The sequence below is a fragment of the Nicotiana tomentosiformis genome, chromosome 7, assembly GCF_000390325.3.
Source record: "Nicotiana tomentosiformis chromosome 7, ASM39032v3, whole genome shotgun sequence".
NCBI lineage: Eukaryota > Viridiplantae > Streptophyta > Magnoliopsida > Solanales > Solanaceae > Nicotiana > Nicotiana tomentosiformis.
Window position 1 is genome coordinate 125,589,566 of NC_090818.1, and position 27,642 is coordinate 125,617,207.

General features: G+C 36.1%; 2 protein-coding genes and 1 pseudogene across 5 annotated transcripts; 2 read left to right on the top strand and 1 right to left on the bottom strand.

Moving 5' to 3' along the window:
* Positions 1–5,940: 5,940 nt before the first annotated feature.
* On the top strand, positions 5,941–9,253 carry LOC104093786 (tyrosine-protein phosphatase RLPH2-like; annotated as a pseudogene).
* A 588-nt stretch (positions 9,254–9,841) lies between these two features.
* Positions 9,842–17,097, bottom strand: LOC104093787 (dnaJ protein ERDJ2-like). Of its 4 annotated transcripts, none has more exons than XM_033655501.2 (11): positions 17,080–17,097; positions 16,387–16,606; positions 16,200–16,295; positions 15,468–15,588; positions 15,260–15,366; positions 14,878–15,095; positions 14,426–14,603; positions 14,197–14,316; positions 13,193–13,279; positions 12,492–12,602; positions 9,842–11,154 (listed from the first exon to the last, which is right to left on the bottom strand). In XM_033655501.2, exons 2-11 carry the CDS (start codon positions 16,570–16,572, stop codon positions 10,318–10,320), a joined length of 2,061 nt encoding a protein of 686 aa, XP_033511392.1. In that variant the 5' UTR covers positions 16,573–16,606; positions 17,080–17,097; the 3' UTR covers positions 9,842–10,317. The 4 variants fall into 4 exon arrangements, with proteins under 4 accessions (XP_033511392.1, XP_009597898.1, XP_018625488.1 ...); XM_009599603.3 differs by lacking the exon at positions 17,080–17,097 and adding an exon at positions 16,961–17,078; XM_018769972.3 differs by lacking the exon at positions 17,080–17,097 and adding an exon at positions 16,918–17,058.
* A 9,171-nt stretch (positions 17,098–26,268) lies between these two features.
* LOC138896323 (uncharacterized) lies at positions 26,269–26,904 on the top strand. Its single transcript, XM_070181124.1, has one exon. The coding sequence runs from the start codon at positions 26,269–26,271 to the stop codon at positions 26,902–26,904; it is 636 nt and encodes a 211-aa protein (XP_070037225.1).
* Positions 26,905–27,642: the final 738 nt, after the last annotated feature.

Consider the following 27,642-nt stretch of genomic DNA (forward strand, 5'->3'; position numbering starts at 1 on the left):
AAATTGAACTAATAAATTATGACAGTTTGAAGTGAATTTGAGAGAAAAAAAAATTATTTATTAAGTTAGTTATATATGATCAATAATCATCAATCTTAGGATCTTACATTTATATTTTATAATTTAAAAATAATTTTAAATAATATTTTTGTAACTTTTTAATCAATATTACTCGTTAAGATGGGGAACTAAAACTAGTGTATATTAATTATACATAAAAACAATGGCTGGAGCCTGGAAACGTGCTTTCATTTTTTATTTATATTTTTTAATTCCAAATTACCTGGAAAAAGAACACAATATTATAAGAAAAATCAAATTATGGTGGTTGTCTACTCTTCCTCCATGATCTTCTCAAATATTTAATGACATATTCAATGACATATTTTTATGCTTAATGACATATTCAATGACATATTTTTCTTCACTTTTCATGCATATATAAAGGCCTTGTAATAGATAGAAAAATACACACAATTGAAGAAGAAATACTCTTCCTTCTCTCTATCTCTATTTTGTGTTCATGTTTTACTAAATTGCTTTTATTTCATAACTTGTTCTTGTTCATGTTTTACTAAATTGCTTTTATTTCATAACACGTTATCAGCACGACTGTGCTCCCATTTTCGTACACCTCCATATAGGCATAGACTATGCTTTGTGTTTGCTATCCTTATACCAACAATTATGTGGCTATCAAACAAAATAAAGATAGAAGCCAACGGGCTGGATACTAATACAAGATAAGTTTTCATCTTTCTAGCTTATTCATATTTTTATTTTTATCTTCCACTAATCTCAAAAATTTTCTATTTTGCCATGATAACTCACAATAAGCTTTCAGTATTTTATTTCCATTTTGTTATAGCTTGAAAGTGTGCGAGCCCTGCATTTGGCAACTATAGTTTTTGCTTATTCTTTCTTGACGTCTGATATGAATTTTTAGTTATCGTTTGGCTATCCTTCAAGGGATCTATTCATGAACCAAATCAAAATGCATGAATATATATTTTGTAATTAAGTTTTGAAACAGGTACTCTTTACTCAATTCTTTAACTTATATTTAACGTGCTGAATAATGCTTACATATATGTGCGCAGATATCAGACAACCAATATGCCCTTTACCCTTTTCACGCTAAGATAAATGTTACTATAGTAATATTTAATGAATAGAACTAAACTGGTACTATTCCTGCATAGTTGGTTAAATGCATGCATAAATAAACATAATATTGTGGCAGGATAGTTGTAAGCATAATAGATATTCTGATTTACAGTTAATCTTAGCCTTTGACTATCATCTATAATCCATATATTATGATGTGAATTGGATCGCATATGTAGATACTAGAAGTACTACACGAATTATATATATGCTTCCAAGTCCTAGTCTTTATTCTTACTTTATTGATTTGGTTTATCGTTTACAAAATTGGTAAGTGTTCTAACAGATTATCTAGTATTGTATTTGAATGCACTTTTATTTGAACTCACGTAAATCTAAAAGTGATAACACTTAGAAGGAATGAAACGTTTTCGTCCTACAACCTTAAAAAGTGGTTATATTTTTAAATCTTGTTATAACTAATTTTGTTTGTGTTTCTGATCACAAGATTGATAATTTAATTTTGTACTTTGGCCTATTATGCAATTAGTTAAGACATATTTAAGTTCTGGTACACTATAGTGATAAGAGTTGGGTTTGAGTCCCAACACATTTTGCCTAACATATCTTTATATGGGCAAGGCATTGGATTTGAGTCACAATGCACGGTATCGATGAAAGAATCATGAAGCCCGCCTACTTGATATGCTCTATTCAGTGAAGCGAATGTGGCAACAATATATGATAAGTTTGAAAGACAACAAAATAATTTTTCATGACTGTATGAATGTACGAAGACATGGCAAGGGACGAAATAATAATTTATCTTCATTATGGTAACTATAAAAGGAGAACAATAAGGGTTCTCGATATAATCCTTCAAAAAGGTGAAGGAAATATTTACCATCAAAATGGTATGAAAAATTTATAAAGCATGTCACAATAATTATACTCTATTTTTTTAAAGAGAATGTGACTTGTGATAAGCATTGAGAATGCAGACTCATTCCTGAAGGTGAATGTAGCAGTATGTAATAAAATTAATGAATAAAGACGTCCATGCAATACATGATTGGATACATACCACAACTCATCTCTAAGGGAGATTTGAGACAAAGAAAGATAATGAATATTACTGTGTAGTTACATGAATATATCATTGGTCGCATACAGGTGATACGCCAAAAATATTTTGTCATGCCTTATGAAAGTTATTAAAAGCAAAATTAAAGCAAGAAATTATTTTGCTTATGATGATTTTGAACATGACAATTATTATGATATGATTCTCTTTGTGAAGGAGACATTCATTATATGGATGGTGTGACAAAATATCTTGTAGTACAAAAGCAGTTAAGAGATTTGAAAAAACTAATTTGTTACTATCAGGATGAATCAAATTGTTCATAACATTAATATTGTAGTAAGTCTCAAAAGAAATATTTTGATTTACAAATATATTAGCCAAAGTGGTTGGCATATTGAGACTATAAATGAAAAGAAGATTGAATATCTTTATATTACTATAATCATACCGGGTAAATATGAAAGGTTACCTGACTTTTCTTCTATTTGTACTACACAGGTATAAGCATTATGATGCAATCAAAAGCTACAAGTAAACTAGAGGTTTACTGAAATAAATATTAGTTGGCATGACCGGTTGACCATCTCGGTTTAATTATGATGCGAAAAATTAATTGAAAATTACATTGGCATATATTGAAGAAATATAAGATTCTTCAACAATTGTGCTGCTTATTCTCATGATATACCAATTAAGGTTGGGATTGAATCCCTTGATTTCTGGAACGAATAAAAGGTGATAAATATATGGGCCCAGTCACCTTCCATGTGGATCGTTTACTATTATATGATTTTAATAGATGCATCTATTTCATGGTAGCATGTGCATTTGTTATCAACTTGCAGTTTGGCTTTTGCAAGATTGATTACTCAAATTATTAGAGCATAGTTCCAGAATATAAATTATGATGATTTATCTTGATAATACTGGTTTAAATCCAAGTTGGTTTAGCAGAAATTGTATGCCTCCAATTATATCTAAACCATTGGTTATGAGAACAAAACTGTCAAAATAAAATTTGGTATGTGATGTATTATTTAATATACAATAGCACTTGTACGCATCTAGCCAAGTTATGATAAGTTCTCCCTATCACAATCGATTCAGGGTCAGGAACCAAATAATTTTCATCTAGAAATATGAATGTGCTATATGATCTAATTGTTCCACCACAATGCACAAAGATGGATCCCCAAATAAGGCTAGGGATATGTGTTGGTGATCCCAAGAATATGGGAGAAAATGGGCAGCTGAAAAAGTAATACATGTAATGAATTATTATGAGTACATCTAGATCCTCGTACGAGAAAATGTGAACTTGAAGTTCAAGTGATAATTCATGTGCAAAATATTTTCAGGCGTATTTGCTGACCCAAAATTAAATGTCATATTCAGCTGCTAATGCTCCAAATAAAATAAAGTTCATAATGAATAGAGTCTATGGCATGCATAAAGCATAATAGACTAATCGGTTCCAAAGATAAAACTCCTTGAAGAAGGAGAGGAGCAAATGTTCAAGATGGTCATAATAAGGAGGCAAGTGCTCTAAAAGAGTACCACGACATAACACTTCATAAGACCTCATGGGAGAGGCTCATGTACCTGAAAATAATAAGATAAAAAAATCTCAATAAGTTATGTCTTTATTGGGTAATAGTAGAACCGATATAAAATGATCGTCGACGATATTGTTAATATAATGTAGCGCTCAATATTATTATATATATTGACAAGGATCTTGAGCTCAAATCTGTCATGAAATTTGGACAGTTTGGCCAAATAAAAAATACGCAATGAAAATTGATTTCACCTGAAAAATATGACGGATAGTCCCAACACCTGAAAGTATAAAGCCAGTAGAGGTATAAATGTGTTCTTGTGCGAAAAAAAGGGTCAAGTCGATAGATATAAAGACGACTTGTATCACAAGAAGATTTATAAATATCCTGGCGTTGATTATATAGAGACATGTTCTCCTGTGGTGGATGTCTCCATTTCAAGTTTTAATCTGGAAATACAAGAAAAACGTGATATGCGTATAATGGAAATCATTGAAGGATTTAAATTGTTCTGAAGCATATTAAGGTTTCCAAGAAATTTATTAAATAAAGCTTCAAAAATCCTTATACGGATTGAAACAATCAGGGCGCATGTGGTATAATCGCCTGAGTGAGTACCTGTTGAAAGAAGTGTACAAGAATGATTCAATTTGTCCTTATGTCTTTATAAAAAGATATGGATCTAAATTTATTATAATCACCATATATGTTGATGATTTAAATATCATTGGAACTCCTAGGAAGCTTCCTAAAGCAGTAGAGCTTCCTAAAGCAGTAGACTATTTAAAGAAAGAATTTGAAATGAAAGATCTTGGAAAGACAAAATTTTGTCTTGGTCTACAAATTGAGTATATGAAAGATGGAATTTTTGTTCATCAATCAGCATACACTAAAAAATTTTTAAAGCGATTCTATATGGATAAAAGCACATCCATTCCGACCTCATGAAAATAATGAAGAGTTTCTTGGTCCCGAAGTACTATATCTTAGTGCAATTGGTGCACTAATATATCCTTCTAATATTACAAGGTTTGACACAACTTTTTCAGTTAATGTCTTAACAAGATATAGCTCTGCTCCTACAAGGAGACATTGGAATACAATCAAACATATATTGCGGTATCTAAAAGGGACTACCGATATAGAATTATTTTATGACAATGATTGCAGTCCCGATCTTGTTGGTTATGCCGATACTGGGTATTTATCTGACCCACACAAGGCTCAATCTCAAACAGACTATGTGTTTACATATGGAGGCACTGTCATATCTTGGCGATCGATTAAGCAATCAATCGTGGCTACGTCATCTAATCATGTTGAGATAATTGCTATTCATGAAGCAAATCGAGAATGTGTATGGTTGAGGTCTATAATACACCTTATTCGAGACAAATGTAGTTTGAAGTGTGACAAACTACCCACAATTTTGTATGAAGACAATGCAGCATGCATAGCCCAATTGAAGGGAGGATTCATAAAAAGGGATAGGACAAAGCAAATTTCACCGGAGTTATTTTTCACGTATGATCTTCAAAAGAATGGTGATATCAATGTGCAACAGATCCGTTAAAGCGATAATATAGCTGATTTGTTCACCAAATCTTTACCGACGTCAACTTTCAAGAAACTAGTGTACAAGATTGGGATGCGAAGGCTCAAGGATGTGAATTGATGCTCTCATCAAGGGGAGTTAATACGTGTTGTACTCTTTTTCTTTTATAAGGTTTTGTCCCACTAGGTTTTTCTTGCAAGGTTTTTAACGAGGCAAACAAAAAGCGTATTTCTAAACATGTGTACTCTTTTTCCTTCACTAGAATTTTTTTCCCATAGGGTTTTTTCCTAATAAGGTTTTAACGAGGCACATTATCTATGGACATCCAAGGGGGAGTATTATAAGAAAAATCAAATTATGGTGGCTGTCTACTCTTCCTCCATGATCTTCTCAAATACTTAATGACATATTCAATGACACATTTTTATTCTTAATGACATATTCAATTCTTCACTTTTCATGCCTATATAAAGGCCTTGTAATAGATAGGAAAATACACACAATTGAAGAAGAAATACTCTTCCTTCTCTCTATCTCTATTTTTTTTTCATGTTTTACTAAATTACTTTTATTTCATAACTTGTTCTTGTTCATATTTTACTAAATTGCTTTTATTTCGTAACACACAAATATTTTTCTTCTTTTTTTCATTTCACTCGGACACTACTGCAAAATAAATCATCTCCAACCTCCCATTCTTTACTCCATAGCCAACAAATTATCCCCATTTATACAAACTAACAAAAAAAAAATGGAGGACAAAAATCCTCCCACAAAACCTAGGGTGGTCTGTTGCATAGGTGATATCCATGGCTACATAACAAAGCTTCAAAATTTATGGTAAAATCTTGAATCTTGCATTGACCCATCTGATTTTTCCACTGCCCTTATAATTTTCTTGGGTGATTACTGTGACAGAGGTCCAGATACTCCTAAAGTTTTAAACTTTTTAATTTCTTTGCCCTTAAAATACCCAAAACAAACCCATGTTTACCTTTGTGGAAATCATGAGTTTGCTTTTGGAGCATTCTTGGGTGTACTACCAAGTCCAAATGATGGATCTGAATTTAAAGAAACATGGAAAGAGTATGAAATGAATGAGGAAAGAGAAGGGTGGTATTAAGGTGAAGGCTTTGAGAATATGCATTTGCAAGGGAGAAGATGGGCTGGAAATCATACTAAGGGTATTGAGTGTAAAGGTTCTATTTATGATGCCGCTCCTACTTTTGAATCTTATGGTGTTCCTCATGGTTCTGCTGGTATAATTCCTTAATTTCCTCCCCCTTCCTTTTTTTTGTGTGTTTTGGCTTTATTTATTTATTTATTTTATATAATATTGACCTAAGATGAGTTTATATGGAGTAATGTTATCAATGAGGATTCATATAACCGACTAAAACTTATTTGGGATTAAGGCTTAATTGGGGCGGTTGTTGTAGTTGTGGCTTTTGTCTGTTGAATCGGTTGCTAGCAGCTATGTTGCGCTTACTCTCCAAAATGTTGCCGTACCTGTGCCGGATCCTCAAAGAAATGCACTACTTTTGGAGGATACTACACGTATCTGGTGATATTTTCCGAGAGTCTAGGCAACATAGGCTAGCAGTGATGGACAAAACATTGAAAATTAGGTATGATTTTTTATTTTTCCTTCCTAGCTGATGATGAATTTTGGACCTCTGTGTTTAGTTCTAAATTGGGTTATCCCTTTTTGTGTGTGTGTGGTCTTGTGTATAGGAAGTGTTTCACTATCTGAGTTCTCAATTTAAGACAATTCAAAAATCAAGCTCAATCTTCCGGGAGAATGGCATGATAGATGAAGATATAACACAAATTGAACTAAAGTAGGATAGTGAAATGGAATGGTTTTATGGAAGTGCTATGTGATTGGAAGATAATTAACAAAGTGTCTGTAGAACGCTTGTGAAGATAGTAAAACCCAACATATCTGCAAAATGAAATGTCGCAAAAATGCAAGTATTAAGAAGGATTTATTACCATATGAGATTGGGCAAGATCTCCAACAAGGGTAGGGTGCAAGTAGCACAAATAGATTTTCAATGGAAAAATATAACCTAAGATTGTTTGACAAAAATTCTTCATATAATTCCATATGCATCAGTTTGTAGGTACGACCTATAAGAGGGAATGAAGTAGACCTAAAATCACATATAGGGAAGTTGTCTCAAAAGACATACTTCGACATTGATATGGATTTAGCTAAGCATATAATACAGTGAAAGAAGATGATCCATATAGGCATTATCAATTAGCTAGATTAAGACTTAGTTGTTATTGCACTTACGTTAGGTTTGATATTTTTGGGGATCCTTCTTATTATAGTTAGGCTTATATTCCCATGTAGAAAGTAATTGTGAGACTTAGAAACCCTCTAAATTTAGAGAAGTGTGTAGTCAAAGGCGAAAAACTTTAAAATGCGCTTAAGGTTTATTGGGGCGTTAAGCGCAAAGCGCAACTAACGTGTGGGCTTTAGTAAAAAAAGGTACAATGAAGAAAATAATAAAAATACATTTGTAATGCAAGAAAAAAGTAACAAATTCATTCTTAATGTTTTTCTTAACATCGAATCTACCTCTTTGCTGATTATATTTATTGTTTAGTTTAGTACTACTCGATTCAAAGATAGAAAGCATGGACGATAAGGCGTGCACCTTAGTGCCTTTCCTGCTCTAAAGTGCAGCTTAAGCAAAGGCGAAACGCCCTCCCTGAGCTTTATTGAGCTTCAGGGCTTGATTACTGATAGTCCATTCTATTGTTCTATTAGCTGTTACCAAAATAAACTATGACTATTCTTATTTCTGCCTATTGCAATATTACATATTCACATAATAATTCTTGTGTTAACGGTAAGGTTTCACTCTTTACAGATCTTATGAAGGCAGTTCCTGATGAGCACAAGAAGTTTCTTGCCGATTTAGTCTGGATTCACGAAGAGGTAAGTTCTTTTGTCGTCACCATTCTTTCCTTTCCAACTTTTTCTTCCCTTCTATTTTTCCATGACCACCTTAAGCAATTCTTGATTGTCTTATCGAAAAAATATGTGCTTAAATTTTGTTTATGCTTTATAACTAAACTCAAGAGTGCTCATTGATCATGTCATTACTTAGCCAAGTTTCAACAGTATGTTTCGTTCTTTTGCTTTTTAGGACGATGTTTGCATAAAAACTGAAGAAGGAATTAAAAGCTGTAAACTAATTGCTGTTCATGCTGGTCTGGAGAAAAATAAAGTTGTTGAGGAGCAGATTAAAACCCTTAAAGCAAAGGACACAAGGATTTCTAAGGTGGAACCCCTTAGCGGAAGGAAGAACGTATGGGAAATCCCTCAGGTAACCGCTTCAGGGAAACTCGATCATAGCTACATTCAGTTTGTCATTATATCATGTATATGCTTTCAAAGAAGACACAAATCCATTCTCCAACTGAAATTGTTCGTTGTTGCATAATTATTCTTTTTAGGAACTGAGCAAAACTCCAACAATTGTCGTAAGTGGTCACCATGGGAAATTCCATATTGAAGGTTTAAGACTGGTAATAGATGAAGGTGGTGGACTAGAAGATAATCCAGTGGCCGCAGTAGTGCTTCCTTCAATGAAAGTTGTGAGGGATACTGATCGTTTGGTGAAATAGACTATGGTTTGTGTCAAATTTATTGACCCTTTCTGTTTAAAACAGAAATAACCAAACTAAATTGCAAAACCAAAAAAAACTAGACCCCAGTGGTTTTTGGATCAACAAATAACTCGTATTATGTTGAATCATATTATGTTGTAGATGTAGTCAATAGATTTACACAGTAAGCCTGTATTGAACAAACTTCAAGCCTGTCGAGAATCATATTATATTGTAGATTCTCTACTTTTTGATATACTGCTCGTATACGGGAGACTTTCCCTTTAGTAGTGAAATTATTTACCTTTTCCTGATAAATTTTCTGACTCTTGGCTCGCTGGTACTATCTTTCTGGTTATGTTACTATTTTATTGTCGCATATCATCTTCTTGTGCCGAGAGTCTATCGGAAACAGCCTCTCTACCCCCAGAGTAGGGGTAAAGTCTGCGTACACACTACCCTTCCCAGACCCCACTTGTGAGATTATACTGGGTTGTTGTTGGTATGGCTCTTCTAGCTTGATTGTGTCAAAAAATTGAGTTAATCCCCATTTACACATGCAATCTTGATTGCCCGTTAGCGTCGGGGACAACAAATTGCTTTTAGTTGATTTTTGCAAACTCAATTAAAGAGCGTTATGATAATCTCCCTACCTTCGCAAGATAGGGGTAAGTCAAGCAAGGTAGGGGCAACTTTTGTTGTTGTTCTTGTTGGTTGTAATTAAAGAGCATTACAATTTTTTTTTTAGTAACCATGATGTCCAGAAAAGCTTGTGTGCACCTCGACAAATTCCATGAGATACCGGTTACCTTACCAGTACAACTGTACAAGTATCGAATAACTCTATTCACCAAGACTTTGGACAAATAGAAAAAATCACCTTAAGTAGTTTTTGTCTTCGCTGGGTTTTGAAACCTGATACTTCATATTTCTCAATGACATGAATTTTAAAAAATAAGCGCAATGACAGCAAAAATCAAAACCAGTAATACTGTTTCGACTCAAGCTCTAGCGGGAAGAAATATATGATTTGCATCTTCGACCTTAGTCGTTTGGGATTAGAGTTGTGACCTTAGATGCAAAGGTCCTATCCAACGCACTCCTCTCTTCTATGCCCCCCCCCCCCCCCCCCAACATATCCTATCCCACCAAAAAAACAAAAAGAGTTGAAGTAAAAAACGATTTGCCTGAGATAGTCATATAATAGAAAAAAAAGCGATTGAGTTCTCTGTGCTTACCTGCCCCTTCCCCACCCCAGCTCCCCAAAAAATTGGGGCGAAAGGGTGTCTTAACGCAGGTTTCCTCTTCTCTTCTCCCCACAAAATTTGGAACATCATGTGAACCGGGGAAATAGGATAACAAACAACTAGCCCAGAAAGAGCTTAATCGGCCTCTGAACCAGATTCATCAGAGCTTGAACCACTGCCCTTATTGTGGCCCGAGCCATTGCCCACCATTCCTTTACTCTCTATTTCCTTTGTATCTTCTTCATCTTCGCTGTATTCACTTTCATAATCATCATAATCTTCTTCTTCTTCTTCCTCATCCTCCTCAATTCCATCCTCCATGGCAGGAGTCTCATCTGCTGTGAGACCGCCTCTGGTCCCAGCTCTGCTGCGTTTCATTACCTTTAACTTTATATTCGACTTTGCATCACAACCAATCCAAGAGTCACATAAGCAAAAAGAACTCAAGTTGTAGTTTCCCTCAGCTGGAGCTTGGAACTTCCCCATTACCAGCCTCGAACCATTTTTAACTTTCTCAGTTGCTTCTTTAACGGCAACATTTATTTCCCTTGCACTTGCACCAGACCCTTCCTTTGACTCCTGAATTGTTTTTGATACAGCAATGATTGCTGTAGATTCATCCATGAAACTAACCTTCTGGGAGAGCCACACATCATTTGAAAAGGAGTCCGCAAGCAGCAACCAGAAATTCTCTTCTTTGTCAGAAGGAAAATAAGGACAATGTGGAAGGGCACGAATCAGGCCGTTACCACGCTTGAGAGTGACCCAAGCATGCATGGTAACGATGTCACCCTCTTGAATTCCCTCCTCACCTTCTGTCTCACATGTGATATCAATTGTCACTGAAGGCATCATTTTAAGAACCATCTCCACATCGTGGGATTCCGAGTTTGAGAACCCAGCAACTTGAGTCAGCAGATCTTCGCGTTCATCTGGTGTCATATCACGGAAGTCTTGAAATGTACGAACTTTCTGTACATAGAGGAAAGGGTTAAGGATATACAAAACAAAAGGCTCACTTGTCAAAGCCCATCCTAATACTTCATTAACTAAACGTGCTACATAAAGCCAAAAAAAAAAGAAGGAAATAGGCTGCAACATCATTACATCACAGGTAGCAAAAGAAGATGCTTCAGTATGAACAGGAAAAACATGGAAAATTAAGACTCCAGGCTTAATTTAGCCTGAAAGTGGCACAATCAATGTACATATTGACTCCTTTGATTAGGACAGTCAACAATATCCTTATGAATACGCGAGAAACACACCATCAAAGGAAAATGGCCCAAGTAATATTCAAGAAGACCTTATAAAATTATGATTTTCATTTTCTCATAAATGTGAATCAAGTTCACACCAATTTTCAGATTTTGCACAAGGAAATAAAAAGAAGAAACTGAATAAAGATGTCACTAGACTTCCCTGTGATAGAATGCGCTGTACAGGTAGCCACTGTCACACACTCAAAGCAAGTGTCAAACATTAACTATTAAAAGGTGTAAATTTGTAACATGTTTAAAATTTAGACGTAAACTCAAAATTAATGAAACACCACTAGATCACAAAAACCAAGCAAAACGTCTTTCTTGACATCGAGTAATTCATGAAAGTAACCACCATATAACTAATTGCATAAATCAAATTAACATTTCAGTCATTGAGGAAGAGTTATTTTTTCTGATAAATATTATTGAGGAGAGTTATATTTATCCCAGATAAAAAAATTGTAAATAAACCAAAGTACTACCTTACCTTTTTTTTTAATCAAGAGTACTACCTTACTAACATTATATTGTATCACTATACATACCAGTAGAGAAGAGTTTAGATAAGCAGTTACCGCGGACAATCCTACATAGTGACAATCAAGTTATAACATCCCTGTACACTCATAGGCTAGCGTTTTTTCTTTTTAATGTTTACAGAACTTGGCTTGTCTCAACTCAACACCTCATTTTGAGCCGGGATTGCAAGGATAGCACGGCCCGCTGATACCAAGACCACAAAATGTGATAAAAAAGCTTTATAGAGACACTTTCTCTTGTCTTTTTTTTTTTTGGTGATCGAGTATAAATTCTAGAGGCAATTTCCTTACTCTAACTATTAAATAAAACTAAGATACAAAACCAGATAAGTAAGGCACAAACTTGCCATAACTTCACCGAGGAACCAATCAGAGACACAAAAGCACGTTGTGATAACTTATTATAAGCACCAACACAGATAATTAACAACAATCTCCTCCAACATTAGCAAGAAGCAGATGTGTTTAGCAAGTTTGAGAAGAGATGAAAAGCAGTAATTGGAACCTTTCTTGCAATCTTTTTGACAACAGCCTCACTAAAGTATGGCAGCTGCAAAAACGGTGCATACCCTTCACTGGATCCACCTGCTGCTTTCCTTGCGCTGAGAGGTACCGCCTGAATCATTAACAGCAAAATGCATCAGAAATGAGAGTAGGAAAGAAAACCAATTGTGCCTATGTGGGTAAATGAATTTGAGTAGAATAATGGACCTTCTAGGTCCTAAACCCTTCAAATATGGAAGTAAACGGATACCAACTCCTAAAAAATAACTGCTGAAAGTCCAAATTTATGCATAAAATTCATCAAAACTGAGGGGGGGAAATGAAGGTTGCCAAAACATTCATCTTAATACATGAATCGTAACAATATTTAGCAAACAAGAATAAGTAGTGATGCTCGTATCGATGATGTATCCATGACTATATCTTCAGATAATATGATGCAAAAACTTTAACTTTCAGATATAAATGTAGAACAGACGCAATGATGAAAGTCAAAATGCTAGAAGTTAAGGTACACAAGATGATATTCAATAATTATCACGAGAATAAGTTGCTTTTCTTACGTTGTGCTGGAAGAGGGGAAAACGGAGAAGAAAATGATAAGAGATACGTGATAAAGAGGGATAAGCACGGCTCCAAACAACGGATGTAAAAACTAGTGACGATCTTTCAGAAGAGTACTGGCTTTCTGGAAAACCTAACCTGAACAACACTCTGAGACAGTTCCACCACTCCTATTGCAGGTCTTAGCCATCCATGCCCCACAGGAGGGCGTGGAATAATAGCCATCTGCATGCAACAAGACAAACTCCTTGCGTTACCATAGCAACTCATATTATGTTAGGCAATGAAACAAACATATGGACTTGATAAGGTGAAAAGAACAGAGCACAAGAAGAATTAAAAGCTAAACATTCTTATCCCTTTGTAATATAACAACATTGCCCCTCCTCTCTCCCATGCACAGCTCAAGGACAAACAATCAATTTGGAGGTCTCTGAACACTTCCAACAGCAATCCGCCGGCCAGTGGCTTGGAAGCAAGCTACCCTAATGGCAGCTGTCGCCTACTTCACTGTTTAAATTATTTACGGGACATAACTTGGGTGTTACTTCATTTCAGCTTCATTTCCTAGACACTAATCGTTGCCATATCTTCACAATTTTTGGATGTCCTACTTTTTTGACATACTAGTACATTATTCTCCTTCCCGTCCTCCTTCGTTTTCTATCTCCCATTATGTGTTTTTTATTTTCTATTTAATTATGCGTCAGATATTTGTTGACTTTTTATGGTTACATCACATAGTGACTAGAGTAATTTGATATTTGTTGAAGTCTTTATGTCTATGACTATATATATGTCAGTCTCTTTGCTTACTAGCTACTACAAATAACCCTTTTTTGGGTGGGATCAGTCAGTGGTACCATGAACACTCAGACCAATAGCCATCCTGAAGATAATAACTGAATGGTTAAGACAGCTCATCCTCCTATATATACATCCGAACTTATTAGTTAAAAAAATTCATTTCCTAATGATAGTTACCACCTATACCATGCAAGTTACAATGAAACTCCCTCAGAAATGTTCCAACTTGTGACAAGAACTACAGTAAATTAAAAACAGCACCAGCACTATCATTATCAAAAAGAAAAGCAGCACTAAAGTAGTACTATTAGTAGAAATAGAAAGAATGGAGATACCTTCATCAATTCTTCCAGAAGCCGAGGTGCGAGTTCAAGCACACGTCTGAAATCACGCTGTAAAGTTGGAGACAAAGCTGCCGTCTCACGTGTCAATTGGGTTTGAAGCAACAGTTCAGTCTGCAAGCAGAGGAGTACATATATCTAGATTCTTTTTTTAAGGAAAAAAAGGACAGCTCTGACAAGGGTTTTTGAGCTTGGAAAACGAAGAAGAAAGCAAGCATTTAACCTTTACTAATGCAGGGTGCTGCTTCCAAAACTTAGCCTGTTCTTGCCGAATATTCTTAAGATCCAGATTTAGCTCACTTCTAACCAAGACAAATAGTCTCTGCAGAGGTTCTTCATCAGTCCGACGAACAGGAATATCCATGAATTCAGAAGCCTTAATGAAAACATCCATGACCTTGCTGCATCATTGAAGCAACATTACAAAAGACAGAATGGAGTCGATAAAAGCAACATCATCTGTGAAAGTGAAGAACGTTGCATAGTGAAAAGGGAGAGAACACTATTTGGTTCAAGAAGATAAACTAGTAACGAAAACATGGCAATGCAACTATATCAGATTCATCAGCATTTCTGCTACCACTTGTGATTTTTCAATACTATGAAGCAATGTACAAACTTAAATATAAGTGTATTCTTCATAAGAAAGCCAAATAGAGTACCTCTCTCACATACCTTGGAGCTAAAGAAGGCTTCATTAAGTGGTAATATGCAGCTAATGTAGAGTGCATGACATAGTTCCCAGTATACTTTGACGACCTAGACAAGTATATAACAGAAATTGTCAAGGGCAGAATTATACAGACTCCAACAATTCCAAGCAACAGTATTCCTTCAGATGCTCCATCAATGTTTAAAAGGAACTGAGGGAGGGCAATGCCCATTTGAAGCCCCTGCAGGAAACATACAAAAAAAAATATTCATTAAAATGAGTACACTCCTCCAAAACGAAATGATCATGATCATGTCTCGGACAAAATAAAAGGACGATTCGATGTTGACATTTACATGTCCTCCTATCCTCCGCATCCACAGGACCATGATAGAAGTGAATTACCTGTCGTCCATCCGGATGGCCATATTTTTCAAAATTTTCCCGAGATATTGGATCTGTCAGAGCCTGATAAGCCTTTGAGATGTACTCAACAAAGTATGAGTGTGCCTCTGCAATAGAAGAGGCAAATAGTCATGGCCAAGTGCTGCCAATATAGCCCTGTCACAGTAATAACTAAATCTGAACAGTCAGTACTAGCTCTGCATTCAACCTGGATCTGGATTTTTATCAGGATGATACTGGATGGAAAGTCTTCGATATGCCTTCTTTATTTCAGAGTCTGAAGCTCCATGTTCCAGTCCAAGAATACTGAACGGCTCGAATATTTGGACCTGCAGAATAAAATGTTTAAACTAAGCGCAAGCACCATCAATTGTTTTTTTTAAAAGCATAAGAAAACAAATCACGATAAAAGGGATATCGTAGAGGACGGTGCTAAGGTTAATAAAGATGGTATTAATAATAATGCTTCCTTGTGACCAGGAGAAGTTGAACTTACCCAAAAAAAAAAAAAAATTGGCTATGAGAACTCGACATCAGTATAAGAATACCCCATTGCTTGTGTAAATAAAACATATGCCATGTGAATTAGAAGACTTAACAAATGCGACCAATGGGGACAAAACACTAACATTTTAAGAGCACAAATTCCCTACTATTGAAGACAGCACTAGATTCAAGAACAATCAACACTATCTTATAAAACAAAAACCAAATTAAATCCTGTCTAGAGATAGCTTAAAAGCACAAGAACACCTAAACCAAGCTGATAAATTTCCACATATAGAACAAAAAACATATCACATCTTCTGCTACTATAACTACCAAATGCTACCATTTTTTCAAGTTAAGGAGTTCTTGGGAAAAGGTGACCACATGCTTGCATTAGCTACAGAGATATCCTATCAAGTTTAAGAATAGAATCAGATTAAACAGCATTTACCTCAGTGCTGATATGCTTGATGTAATAAACAAGGACAGCCATGACAACCCACAGCAGTACAAGGGTTAGATTACTGTATGTTGAGAAGTTTGAAATCTGAAAATCAGAAGAATGGATAAAATAAATCCCGATTACAGAATTTAACTTCAATACTAAATCCCAGAAACAAGACTATACAGAAACTTGCCCGCTTGAATATGGATTTATGATACTTTCCGGACCGAACGCAGACCGAACACTGGCAGTTGATTTTGGCAGCCTTTTTCTTGAAAGCACCAAATAAATTGACTATAGTGTAAGGAACTAATGGCAGAGCCATTAAAGTCAAGACAAAGATGGGGAAAAGTGCACTGTTCTCTTCGGAAGCCGCCATATTGAATTTCTCTTAGATTCTAGCAAAGATACTCCTGAAAATGGTCATTCCTATTAGAATACAATACATCCAAAAAATGGCTCACACCAGCTCAGAAAAAGTACTCCGAATACACTAATGAAATGGCGAACCCGATTCACCGAGAAATGCTCACACATAATCTCATTCAATGGAAAACACTATTGTGCAAAATTGCAGAAATTGAACAGCAATTGCTAAATTCATACATATTTCCGTTCGAGTTAAAATGAAAACGAGTTCAATATTGAAGATCAATTTATACACAAATATGAATTAAATATCTATCACCAAAAAACTTCAGCTATTTGTTTGCCCTAGCAAAACTGCAAATGGAAATCGCCGGTGTTATATCTGGACGGAAAATCACCGGAGGGAATCCAACGGTCGCCGGAGAAGCCCACTCCGGGCGGAGATAGGCGGCTTAAAATGGAGCTAATTTAGATCGGGGATATTTATTTCATTTGCTATTATAAACTCAGAATTTACCTTTATTATCAAATTTATCTCAAATGCTTCCTTTATTTTAAGTTCTGATCCCAATGCTTTGTTTCTTTAGTTCACTTTGGTAGTCCATAACTTTGATCTCCATTAACTCTTAAATTAATTCATTGACTTTATTCTTAATTAGAGATTTTAAATTTAAACTCTAAAATAAAAAAATGTTTAATTGAGAAATTTTAATTTTTCTCAATCAACTCACGGATGTGAATTCATATTAGTCTGCATATAATTTTTGAATATCAATGTTTAAGGAAATTAAAAGAAGATTAAATCAAACTCCAAAAAGTTGGGTATATATCATTTTCTCTGTCCTTGCTAATTAAGATTAATGTAATAATTTTTTTGGAGCATTACAGTTTGATAACTTTGACCAATTAAATTTTAGTTGTGTATCATGTTGGAGTAAAAGCCACATTTAATTGGTGTAATGATCTCAGCAGACTAATTATATCATGCCACATCATCTATTTGATGTGGCCAAAGCAAAGTAGTGCTAAACAGAGACGGATGTAGTGTATTAATTGCGGGTTCAACTGAACCAATAACTTTCGATGCAGAGTAAAAATTTATTAAAATTATAAAAATAGTAGATTTGAACTCATAACTTTAAAAATATAATGGGCTCAATACTAAAAATTTTAAAATTGAATCCATAAAATTTAAATCTTAAATCTGACTCTGATGCTAAGGCCTTTTAACTCATATTATTTGGGTTTTATTTTATTTTCAAAAGAACTACAAACTTAAAGTGCCTTATAAGCAAGGAAACTATAGCTTAATTTTTTTTCTAGACGAAATTTAAGATGAGTATATGATTTTGGTCTCTTATGTGCAAGACACTTACAATTGAAATTCCATTATCTAAGATAATATTGAGAGTTGAAGAGTGTGATAGCATCATTAAAATCTTTTCACTTTTATCTTGATCAGCTCGTGTTTTAACTTTGAAAATAAAAAATATTATGATATTCTCTTAGTGAATCTACTCGACAAGAATTAGATCACTTAGGCTAATAAGTTCCAAATCCAAAAAAAAAAAAGAGATTATATCAACGCACAAATGCAATTGTTTAATGTGTATATTTACTGTGGCATTGCCTAATTAAGGTTAAGATAATGTATTTTTATCAACATTTAAAGTTAAACAACTTGACCGATTAACTGATTTAATTGGTGTAATGACCTCATTAGACTAATTATATCATGCCATATAATACACTTTTGTCATCTATTTTACTATCCACCTAGTAAAATAGCCACGATTATTACTAAATCAACATTAATCTCATTACATTCTATTACCCTTATTATTTGTGTTAATAAATTTTGACCAGCCGAGACCTAAACTAATGCATCACATTGAGTTCGTGCATGCATCGGTAATATTGGACTCCGTGATAAATATTCTTGAGAAAAAGCCCGTCCAATCATGATATAACAAAAACACAGCCTTGTGCGTTGCTATTTAATTGATATTTTTTAGCAAGAAAACGAATACGCTAAGGCACGACATCTTTTATCTACGCCCTTGTTTATCTATAGCCTTATTTTTCTTAGTAACTTAGAACAACCTTTAGCGTTAGATGCTCAACTCTTTTGGTAGGATCGAAGTTGACAGGCAAGGTTTGCTTAACTAGATACAAGCTACTATTGATTCAAGAACAAATCACTATAAAAGATATGTAGTTGAGTCAAGAAGCAAGCAATCTTATATTGTATATAACAACAACCCAGTAAAAATCTTACAAGTGGACCTTCGGCGATCTTATACTGTGTATGCCGACCTTACCCCTATCCCAGGATAGAGAGGTTGTTTCCGAAAGACCCTCGTCTCGAGAAAAAGAAAATAAACAATAGACAATAGATAATTGACAGCAACAGAAGCCAAAAAAATAAAATATTATCAGCATTGTAAGAAACATAAAATAAATATAACAGCAATAACAATAACATTACTAATGCCATAGAAAAAAGTGTAGAACCTACATAAATCACTAACAACTCAAGGCGAAACATTATCAGCCTAGTCCTGCCTCCGGAAACAACGTAGAAAAACGCTCGACTCCCTCCCAACCTACAACTTTAATACTCGACTTCTACACCTTTCTATCTAGAGCCATGCCCTCACAGATCTGAAGTCGCGCCATATCTTGTCCGATCTTATACTATATATAAAAGTGAAATATTAATGCTCACAACACTTGTTGAAAGTAAGCTCATATAGGATGGTTAACAATCATGCCACATAACATTCTTATCCTACAAAGAAAGAAGAAAATAAAGAACTCACACAAATGACCTTTCGATGGCCGTTAGTCGTAAAAAAGAGCGCAACTCTCATGTATTGCAGATTTCTTCCTTCTTTCTTTTGGGTATACCCAATACCATCTCATCTTCGAATTTATCGACCCGACTTCCCTACCAACGTTTTTTCCTTTCTAAGACTCCGAAAGAGTGTGAAGGGATATATATATATATATATATATATATATATATATATATATATATATATATATATATATATATATATGGCGGATCCAGCTTTAAGGTTGTGGGTTCCCGTGAACCCAGCAGCTTTTGCTCAAACCCTGTATTTGTATTAAGAAATTCACTAAATATCTATAAAAATCTTATTGGGAACCCAGTTATTATTATATATATAACTCGAGATCGTTGTAGGAACCCATAAACTTCAAATCATGGATCTGCCTCTGTTAATATATATATATATATATATATATATATATATATATATATATATATATATATATATATATATATATATATGTGTGTGTGTGTGTATGTGTGCGCACATATGGTACAATGCTTATTTGATGCACTTCTACAACTAAAATTGGGGGTTCCCACGTTCGTCTTGTTATTTTTTCCTTTCTTTAATTTTCTTAAATTGAGATCCGACGTACTTTTTTCTTTCATTTTCTTTGTTTGGTTTTATTTTTTTTGAAAATGATCAAGTTTAACAAATTGAAATCCCTATTCTCTTTTGTTAGTATAAAAATATTTTATATTATTAAACTAAAGGAAAATATTAAAAACATAAAAGGTACAATTTTCATCTCTTGCGTTACTAACAAGCTGATATTGCAGTGAGAGAGAATAGGGGGTTTTTTGTCGAATCAATGGTTAGTAAGGTTGGAAATGGGATATTTTTTGTTTGTGGGTGTGATTGGTTGAAGGGGATTGGGTAGGGTAACAGGGTAGTTTAGAGAAGATATGAGTTTGTTCTGTTTGAAGTGGGTTATGCGTTCCATAAGCGACACGTAGCTCGCCATTTAAAATAAGGGTATTTATGTTGAGAACAGTAATGGTAGAGACATCAAAGGCGATAGTTTTACACACTATTTCGAAGTAAAAGGTTATATCTATACCTTTTCCATATTAAAAAACATAAGTCCAACACAAACACTCAATAATTTGCACCCACGTATTCATATTTTTCAGTTGGCACCTGAATAGCCAATAACGGTTTTGGTAAAAATATTTATACACTGTTATATATTATTTACATACTTATATAAATAACATATCTAACTTTATTAAAAGTAGATACTAGGATATAAAGTATCAGAGATGGCTCAAGGGGAGGCTAGTAAAGCCTTTGATTTAAGCCTCCTAATTTTTTGGGGCCCAAAATAATTTTGAGTTGTGAATTATCTATCTTGTTTTCGCTTAGACGATATTAAAGTTTACAGAAAAAATAAAAAAAAATACAAAATCCTTATAAAAGTAGAAAGAATGATTGTTTTTTTTTTTGCAATAAAATTATTTTAGAATTTTGATTAAATTACTCAAATCTTCATATTGGTAATAATGTTCTTTACAATAAGATCCAAGGTAATGTATTGTAAATACGTGGCTAACATCTTATTAATTTAAATTTTCTTATCAACATGGATATTAATATTATATTTTATAAGATAACTATACTATAGACAAAAAAAGATCAATATAAATATTTTGCTTGTCTAGGGTTTAGCAACTTGTAGCAGAGTTCTATCCCACCACTGGCCCCAAATAGATTATGCCATGCTACTTGAGTAACTAAGCAAGTAGAAGTTATTGGGATTACTAATGGTCACATGTATCAGTCAATACATACTTTTTCTGAAAATGTCGTAAAGTTCCAAATTAGGAAACTGAAATGGAAGTCAGCCATAGGACCTTATAACCAAATATGTCTCAGTCATGTTATGTTATAGAGGTAACATTCTGAAATGGGATAGTGTTGAATGAGAGGGTGTGTCTAACTGAATGTTTATATCAGTTTGCCCACCTTGCGCACCACCAAGAGGTTGGTGAATCATTATCCTCGAATATGGCAGGCAATATCACTTACCTTCATGGGAAAACAATGTCACGAGTTCAAAACACAGTGATACATGATTAGTGTAGGTTTGAGAACTCGCTCACTGATCGACATGATTGTTGAGAGATCACTAAACTTTGTTAGATATTTAGATTTGACTAAACTTATAGGAAATACCTAACTCTTTGGAGATTTGAACTAATTAGTTCGTAAAGTTCCAAATTAGGAAACTGAAATGGAAGTCAGACACATGACCTTATAACCAAATATGTCTCAGACATGTTGTATTCTAGAGGTAACATTATGAAATAGGACAGTGTTGAATGTGTGAGAGAGAGAGAGAGAGAGAGAGAGAAAGAGAGAGATCGTGTTGTACTTGAGCCCCAATGTTTCTGGATAATCTTTCCATGAAAATGTAAAGGGACATAGGGTCTCCTTGTATGATACCCCTACTAGGATGGAAAAATTCAATCCTACCCCCATTTACCAGGACAAAAAAAGAACTTGAATAGATGAAAGATATTATTAATTTGGTCATGTGTGGGGAAAACCAAAGGACACTAGGTGTCTCTGATAAAGGACTATTCTAATATGTCAAATGCCTTTTCTAGGTTAATTTTAAGGATCATGTTAGTATTTTCCCTCTCATCTTAGTGAAGTGGTTGATCTACTTCTAAACTATGATGGCATTATCACTGGCCCTCCTATTGGACAAGAAACTGCCTGACTTGGACCAATGATGGAAGGGAGAACATGCTTGATTCTATTAACAATTATTTTGGTAATCAGTTTGTGCATAGTGTTGCATAGCCCAATAGGTCTGAAATTATGAAGGGTTGTGATATTGGCACACTTAGGGATCAGGCAGAGGTAGATTGTATTAACTTGATGCTTTATTTCTATGGTATTAAAAGTTTGATTGCAGAACTCGGTTATTTTACTCTCCGGGATATTCCAGTATCTTTGGTAGAAAAGAGGGTGGAGACCATCAGGTCCAGGGGCCTTTGTAGGTTTGAAAGAGGGTCACCTTGATTTCACTACTCCTTGGGGGCATTCAACATGGTTTTCTCTCTAGTGTACGGGGTATAGGCATTATAGATTGTGCTTTTCCAGGGAGTGGGTGAGCCTAGGTGTTCAATAGTGAATAGATTTGAATAGTATTGGTAAATGGTGTTTTGGATTTCATGTTGCTTCTCAATCCAGTTCCCTACCTCATCTTGTAGGACCATGATTTTATTCCTTCTTCTCCTATTGAGGGTTGATGTATGAAAGAATCTAGTATTAGCATCACCCTCCATCGGCCAGTTGATCCTAGAATTAGTTTCCCAAAAGATCTCTTTACATTTGAGAATAAAGGAATATTCCTCTAGAAGTTGACCTTCTAGATTATGAAGAAAAGTGCTGAAAGAGTAGGCATTAGATTTTTGAATACCCCAAGTCTAGCAATAATGTATTTTTTTTATGAAATATATTGCTTAAAATATTTTTTTTCCAGTTCAACACTTTGGACTAGAACTGAGCAGTACCCATTTCTAGGCTACCACACCCTTCATAGGCTTGTTGGATAAATGTAGAGAAGGAAGAGTGACTACACCACATAGGTTCAAACCTAAAAGGCCTGGATGGGGAATTGAAGGCATTGGGCCACAAGCTGATCAACATAAGGCAATGGTCAGAATGTGTTCTAGGGAGGTGACACACATTACTAGAAGGGTAACCCTGGATCCATTTGTAACCCACACAGATTTTAAGAGTTATTTTTAGTATTCGTAGTATTTTTAGTATCTATTTGATTTTACAGAATGTTAGTATATTCTTATCTTTAATTTTAATTTTTAAACATAAAATCGAAAATACAAAAATATAGTTTCATATTATGATATAGTTTTACTTTAATTAATTACAATTAATTTTAATTTATTTAAAAGGAAGAAGTTTTAGTTGGTAAATTTATGGACTTTTAGAAATGAAGAGTCCAAAATATTGGCCCAGTTTCGGATTTGTCTTCTGAGTCCACTCCTCCCTTCATGCCATTTACCCATTACCTAACCCAACCTAATCTAAAAGACCTAAAATCAACCTAATCGGCAGACCCCAACCCCACACAAATGATCGGCTCCCTCTCACCATCTCATTCTCTCATACACAAAGAGAAGAAATGACACATCTAATCCCCAAAAGAAGAAGTCGGCGTTCTCCCCTCATTCACCAATTCCTCCAATATCGTTCTCCCCTCATTCACCAATTCCTCCAATACCCATCATTGATTCTCCTCCTTTCATAGAGAACGGACACTCATAATAGAAAAGAAAGGACAACCGCCTACCCTCCAATTTATTTTTTCATTTTTGAGCTCAAGAACGGCTAAAATACGGACAAAAAACGAGAAAACAAAAAGAAGAGAAAGTGATGCAGAATCGAAAAATGCAGAGAAAAAACTAAAGCTACTTCTAAGAGAAGAAGGAAAACTAAGGCAAAAGGTAAAGGATAATTTCATTAATAACTTTCCTCTGCTGATTTACAAGTTAAATAGCGTATAGGTAGTGGAGGGACTAAAACTAGTTAAAGGGAACTTACAAGCTAAAATATAAACAACATAACTAATTGGACTAAAGTGGAATAAAAATAACTACGGTGTAATTAATAATATCGGCAACCTCACAATATTAGCATCTTCCAATTTGCAGCAGTGATATATCGTATCAGAAAGCAGAGGAAGGGAAAAACAGGGGATCGCATATAGAGACAATGCAGCCGTAAATGTTTTATGACTCAGTTTTATGACTCTATTTTGATGCATATAAATATTTTGGGCTGAATGCCCTGTTTTACTGAAATTCCCGAGTAGCTTGAGAGGTTTATGACTGACTGAGGCCGAGGGCCTGATTTGTGAGGATGGGTGTGGATCGGGGTTGCTCGCCTGCAGCATACTTTATTATTATGGCACGTGAGTTGTCCTTGCAGCACGTGAGTTATCTGTACAGCACGTGAGTTGTCCGTGCAGATTATAGTGCTTGGGCTGAAGGAGCCCCTCCGAAGTCTGTACATACCCCCAGTGAGCGCAAGTACCTACTGAGTGCGAGTGCCGAGTGCTGAGTGACTGGGAGACATGAGTGATTGTGAGGTATGCCCGAGTGGAAAGAGTGATTCCTAGGTATGCCCGAGTGGCATGAGTGACCGTGAGGTTTGCCCGAGGGGCTGTTTATGAGTGATGTTTTTCCCAAGGGGTTGTTTATGATTTCATCATTTTTGCTCACCTTTGCATTTTTCCTCTGTCTGAAAACTGTTGAAAAATATCTTTAAATGATTTTTACTGGAACTGGGTTAAACGAGATGTTTTGATTCAAATCCTGATTTTTAAAAGCATGTGGTATTTTACTGAGATTTCTCGATATGAATGTTATATGTTTTATTGCTCGTCACTACTACTCAGTCTTTATTTATTGTTGTTACTTACTGAGTTGGCGTACTCACATTACTCCATGCACCTTGTATGCAGATTTAGGTGTAGCTGGTCACAGTAGCGGTTATTGAGTGTTCTAGTTGCTGATTTTCTTGGAGATAACAAGGTAGCTATTTGGCGATCGCAGCCCCTGCTCTTCTTCCTCTTATCTTCCTCTAGTTGTATTTAGCTATTTTTCAGGCTGAGTTAGCCTTGATATTGTTAGACAAATTGTAGTAGATGCTCATAACTAGTGACACCTCGATGTCGGGCTTTTCCTTCCGTACTTTTATTTTGATTGGAACTTCTTTACGAAGGTTTTTATGTTAAATAACCTTGAAATTATCTTTAAAATGAAAATATCGGTTTTTTTTGGAAATGAGTCGGCTTGCCTAGTTCCACGATAGGCGCCATCACGATTGGGGTTAGTTTTGGGTCGTGACAGATTGGTATCAGAGCCTAGGTTACATAGGTCTCACGAGTCATGAGCGGGTTTAGTAGAGTCTTGCGGATCGGTACGGAGACGTATGTACCTATCTTCAGGAGGCTACAGAATATTTAGGAAACTCCACATTCTTGAATTCTTGTCGTGTGAATCTGTTGATTCTAGTAACTAAACATATGTTGTTTCATTCTCTCATAGATGGTGAAAACTCGTACTACCGGTCAGGAGGGCCAGCCACCAGTACCACCAGCCAGGGTCGAGGCCGCGGTAGAGGCCGTGGTAGGGGCAGAGGTGCAGCCCGTACAGTAGCTGGGGCAGTACCTGCAGATACACCAGTTTTCCTAGATCAGGACCAGGTTCTAGTTGTTGATGCACCAGCTAAGGCACCACTTGTCCCTATTGTGATTCCAAGCCTTCAGGAGGCCTTAGCTCAGATTCTGACAGTGTGTACTGGCCTTGCTCAGGCGGTCTTTATTACGACAGCTGCAGCCACTTCTCAGGCCAGGGGAGGCACTCAGACTCCAGCCGCTCGCACACTCGAGCAGGTTATTCAGGGACTTCAGACACCGGAGGCACCATCAGCCCATTCGGTTGCTGTTGCTCAGAATTTATGTGGTTCCTGCTATGCATGAGGATGATCAACATAGGTTGGAGAGGTTTGGGAGTCTTCAGCCACCACCTTTCAGTGGCATAGAGAAAGAGGATGCTCATGACTTTTTGGACAGGTGTTAGAGGATACTCCGTAATGCTGGTATTATGGAGACTTGTGGGGTCTTATTCACTAGCTTTCAGTTTTCTGGGGCTGCACTCAGATGGTGGGAGACTTACGAGAGGCGTAGGCCTATTAGCGCAACACCCCTTACTTGGCAGCAATTCTCCGTGGTTTTTTTGGAGAAATTCGTGCCTTGATCCCGCAGAGAGGAGCTGCTCAGACAGTTTGAGCGACTTCGCCAAGGTGATATGTCTGTGACACAGTATGAGATGCAATTCTCTGAGTTGGCATGTCATGCTATCTGGTTGGTTCCCACGGACAGAGAGAGGATCATGAGGTTTATTGATGGCCTCACTTATCAACTACAGTTGCTCATGACCAAGGAGCGAGTTTCAGGTGCTACCTTTGATGAGGTTGTCAATATTGCTCGGCAGATTGAGATTGTTCGCGGTCAGGAGAGAGTTGAAAGGGAGGCCAAGAGGCCTCGTGGTCAGGGTGGATTCAGTGATGCTCCTTTTGGGGGTCAGTTCCAGCACAGTAGAGGTCTTCATTTCAGGCAGGCTCAGTCAGCTCGGCCATTTCATCGGGGTGCATCATCTGGCCATAGTTCTCACAATTCTCATCAGGTCCACTCATCACTTAGTGCCCTTCCAGTTCAGAGTTCATCCTGTGCTCCACCTGTTCAGGGCTCTTCCATGCCAAGTTCTTCTACCAGTCATCCCGGTGTTGGTTCTCTTCAGTTTCTGCCGCCAGCACCAGGGAATTGTTTTGAGTGTGGGGAGCTTGGGCATTTGTGGAGGCAGTGTCCTCATCGTCATGGAGGTCTATCTCAGCAGAGGAGTCATCCTCCGACTACAACACCAATTACCTCACCACCCGCCTAGTCAGCTCGGGGTAGAGGTCAGTCAGCTAGGGGCCGCCCTAGAGGGGGAGGCAGATCAGGGGCTGGCCAGGCCCATTTCTATGCTCTCCCTGCCAGACTAGACGATATTGCTTCAGATGCTGTGATTACATGTATTGTCTCTATTTGTCACCGAGATGCCTCAGTATTATTTGACCCTAGTTCCACGTATTCATATGTTTTCTCATATTTTGCCCATTTTCTGGATATGCTCCGTGAGTCCTTAGTTTCATATGTACATGCATATACTCATGTGGGCGATACTATTATTGTGGACCGCGTATATCGGTCATGTATGGTGACTATTGGGGTTTTGGAGACCCGAATGGATCTATTGTTGCTTAGTATGGTTGACTTTAATGTGATATAGGGTATGGATTGGTTATCTCCATGTAATGCTGTTCTAGATTGTCACGCTAAGATGGTGACATTGACTATGCCGGGAATTTCGAGGGTTGAGTGGAGCGGTTCTGTAGATTATGTACAAAGTAGGGTGATTTCATATTTGAAGGCTCATCGCATGGTTGAGAAGGGTTGCCTATCTTATTTGGCTTTTGTGAGGGATGTTAGTGCAGAGACCCATGTCATTGATTCTGTTCCTGTGGTACATGATTTTCCGGATGTGTTTCTTGCAGACCTGCCGGGCATGCCGCTTGACAGGGATATTGACTTTGGTATTGATTTGGTGCCGGGCACTCAACCCATTTCTATTCCATTGTAT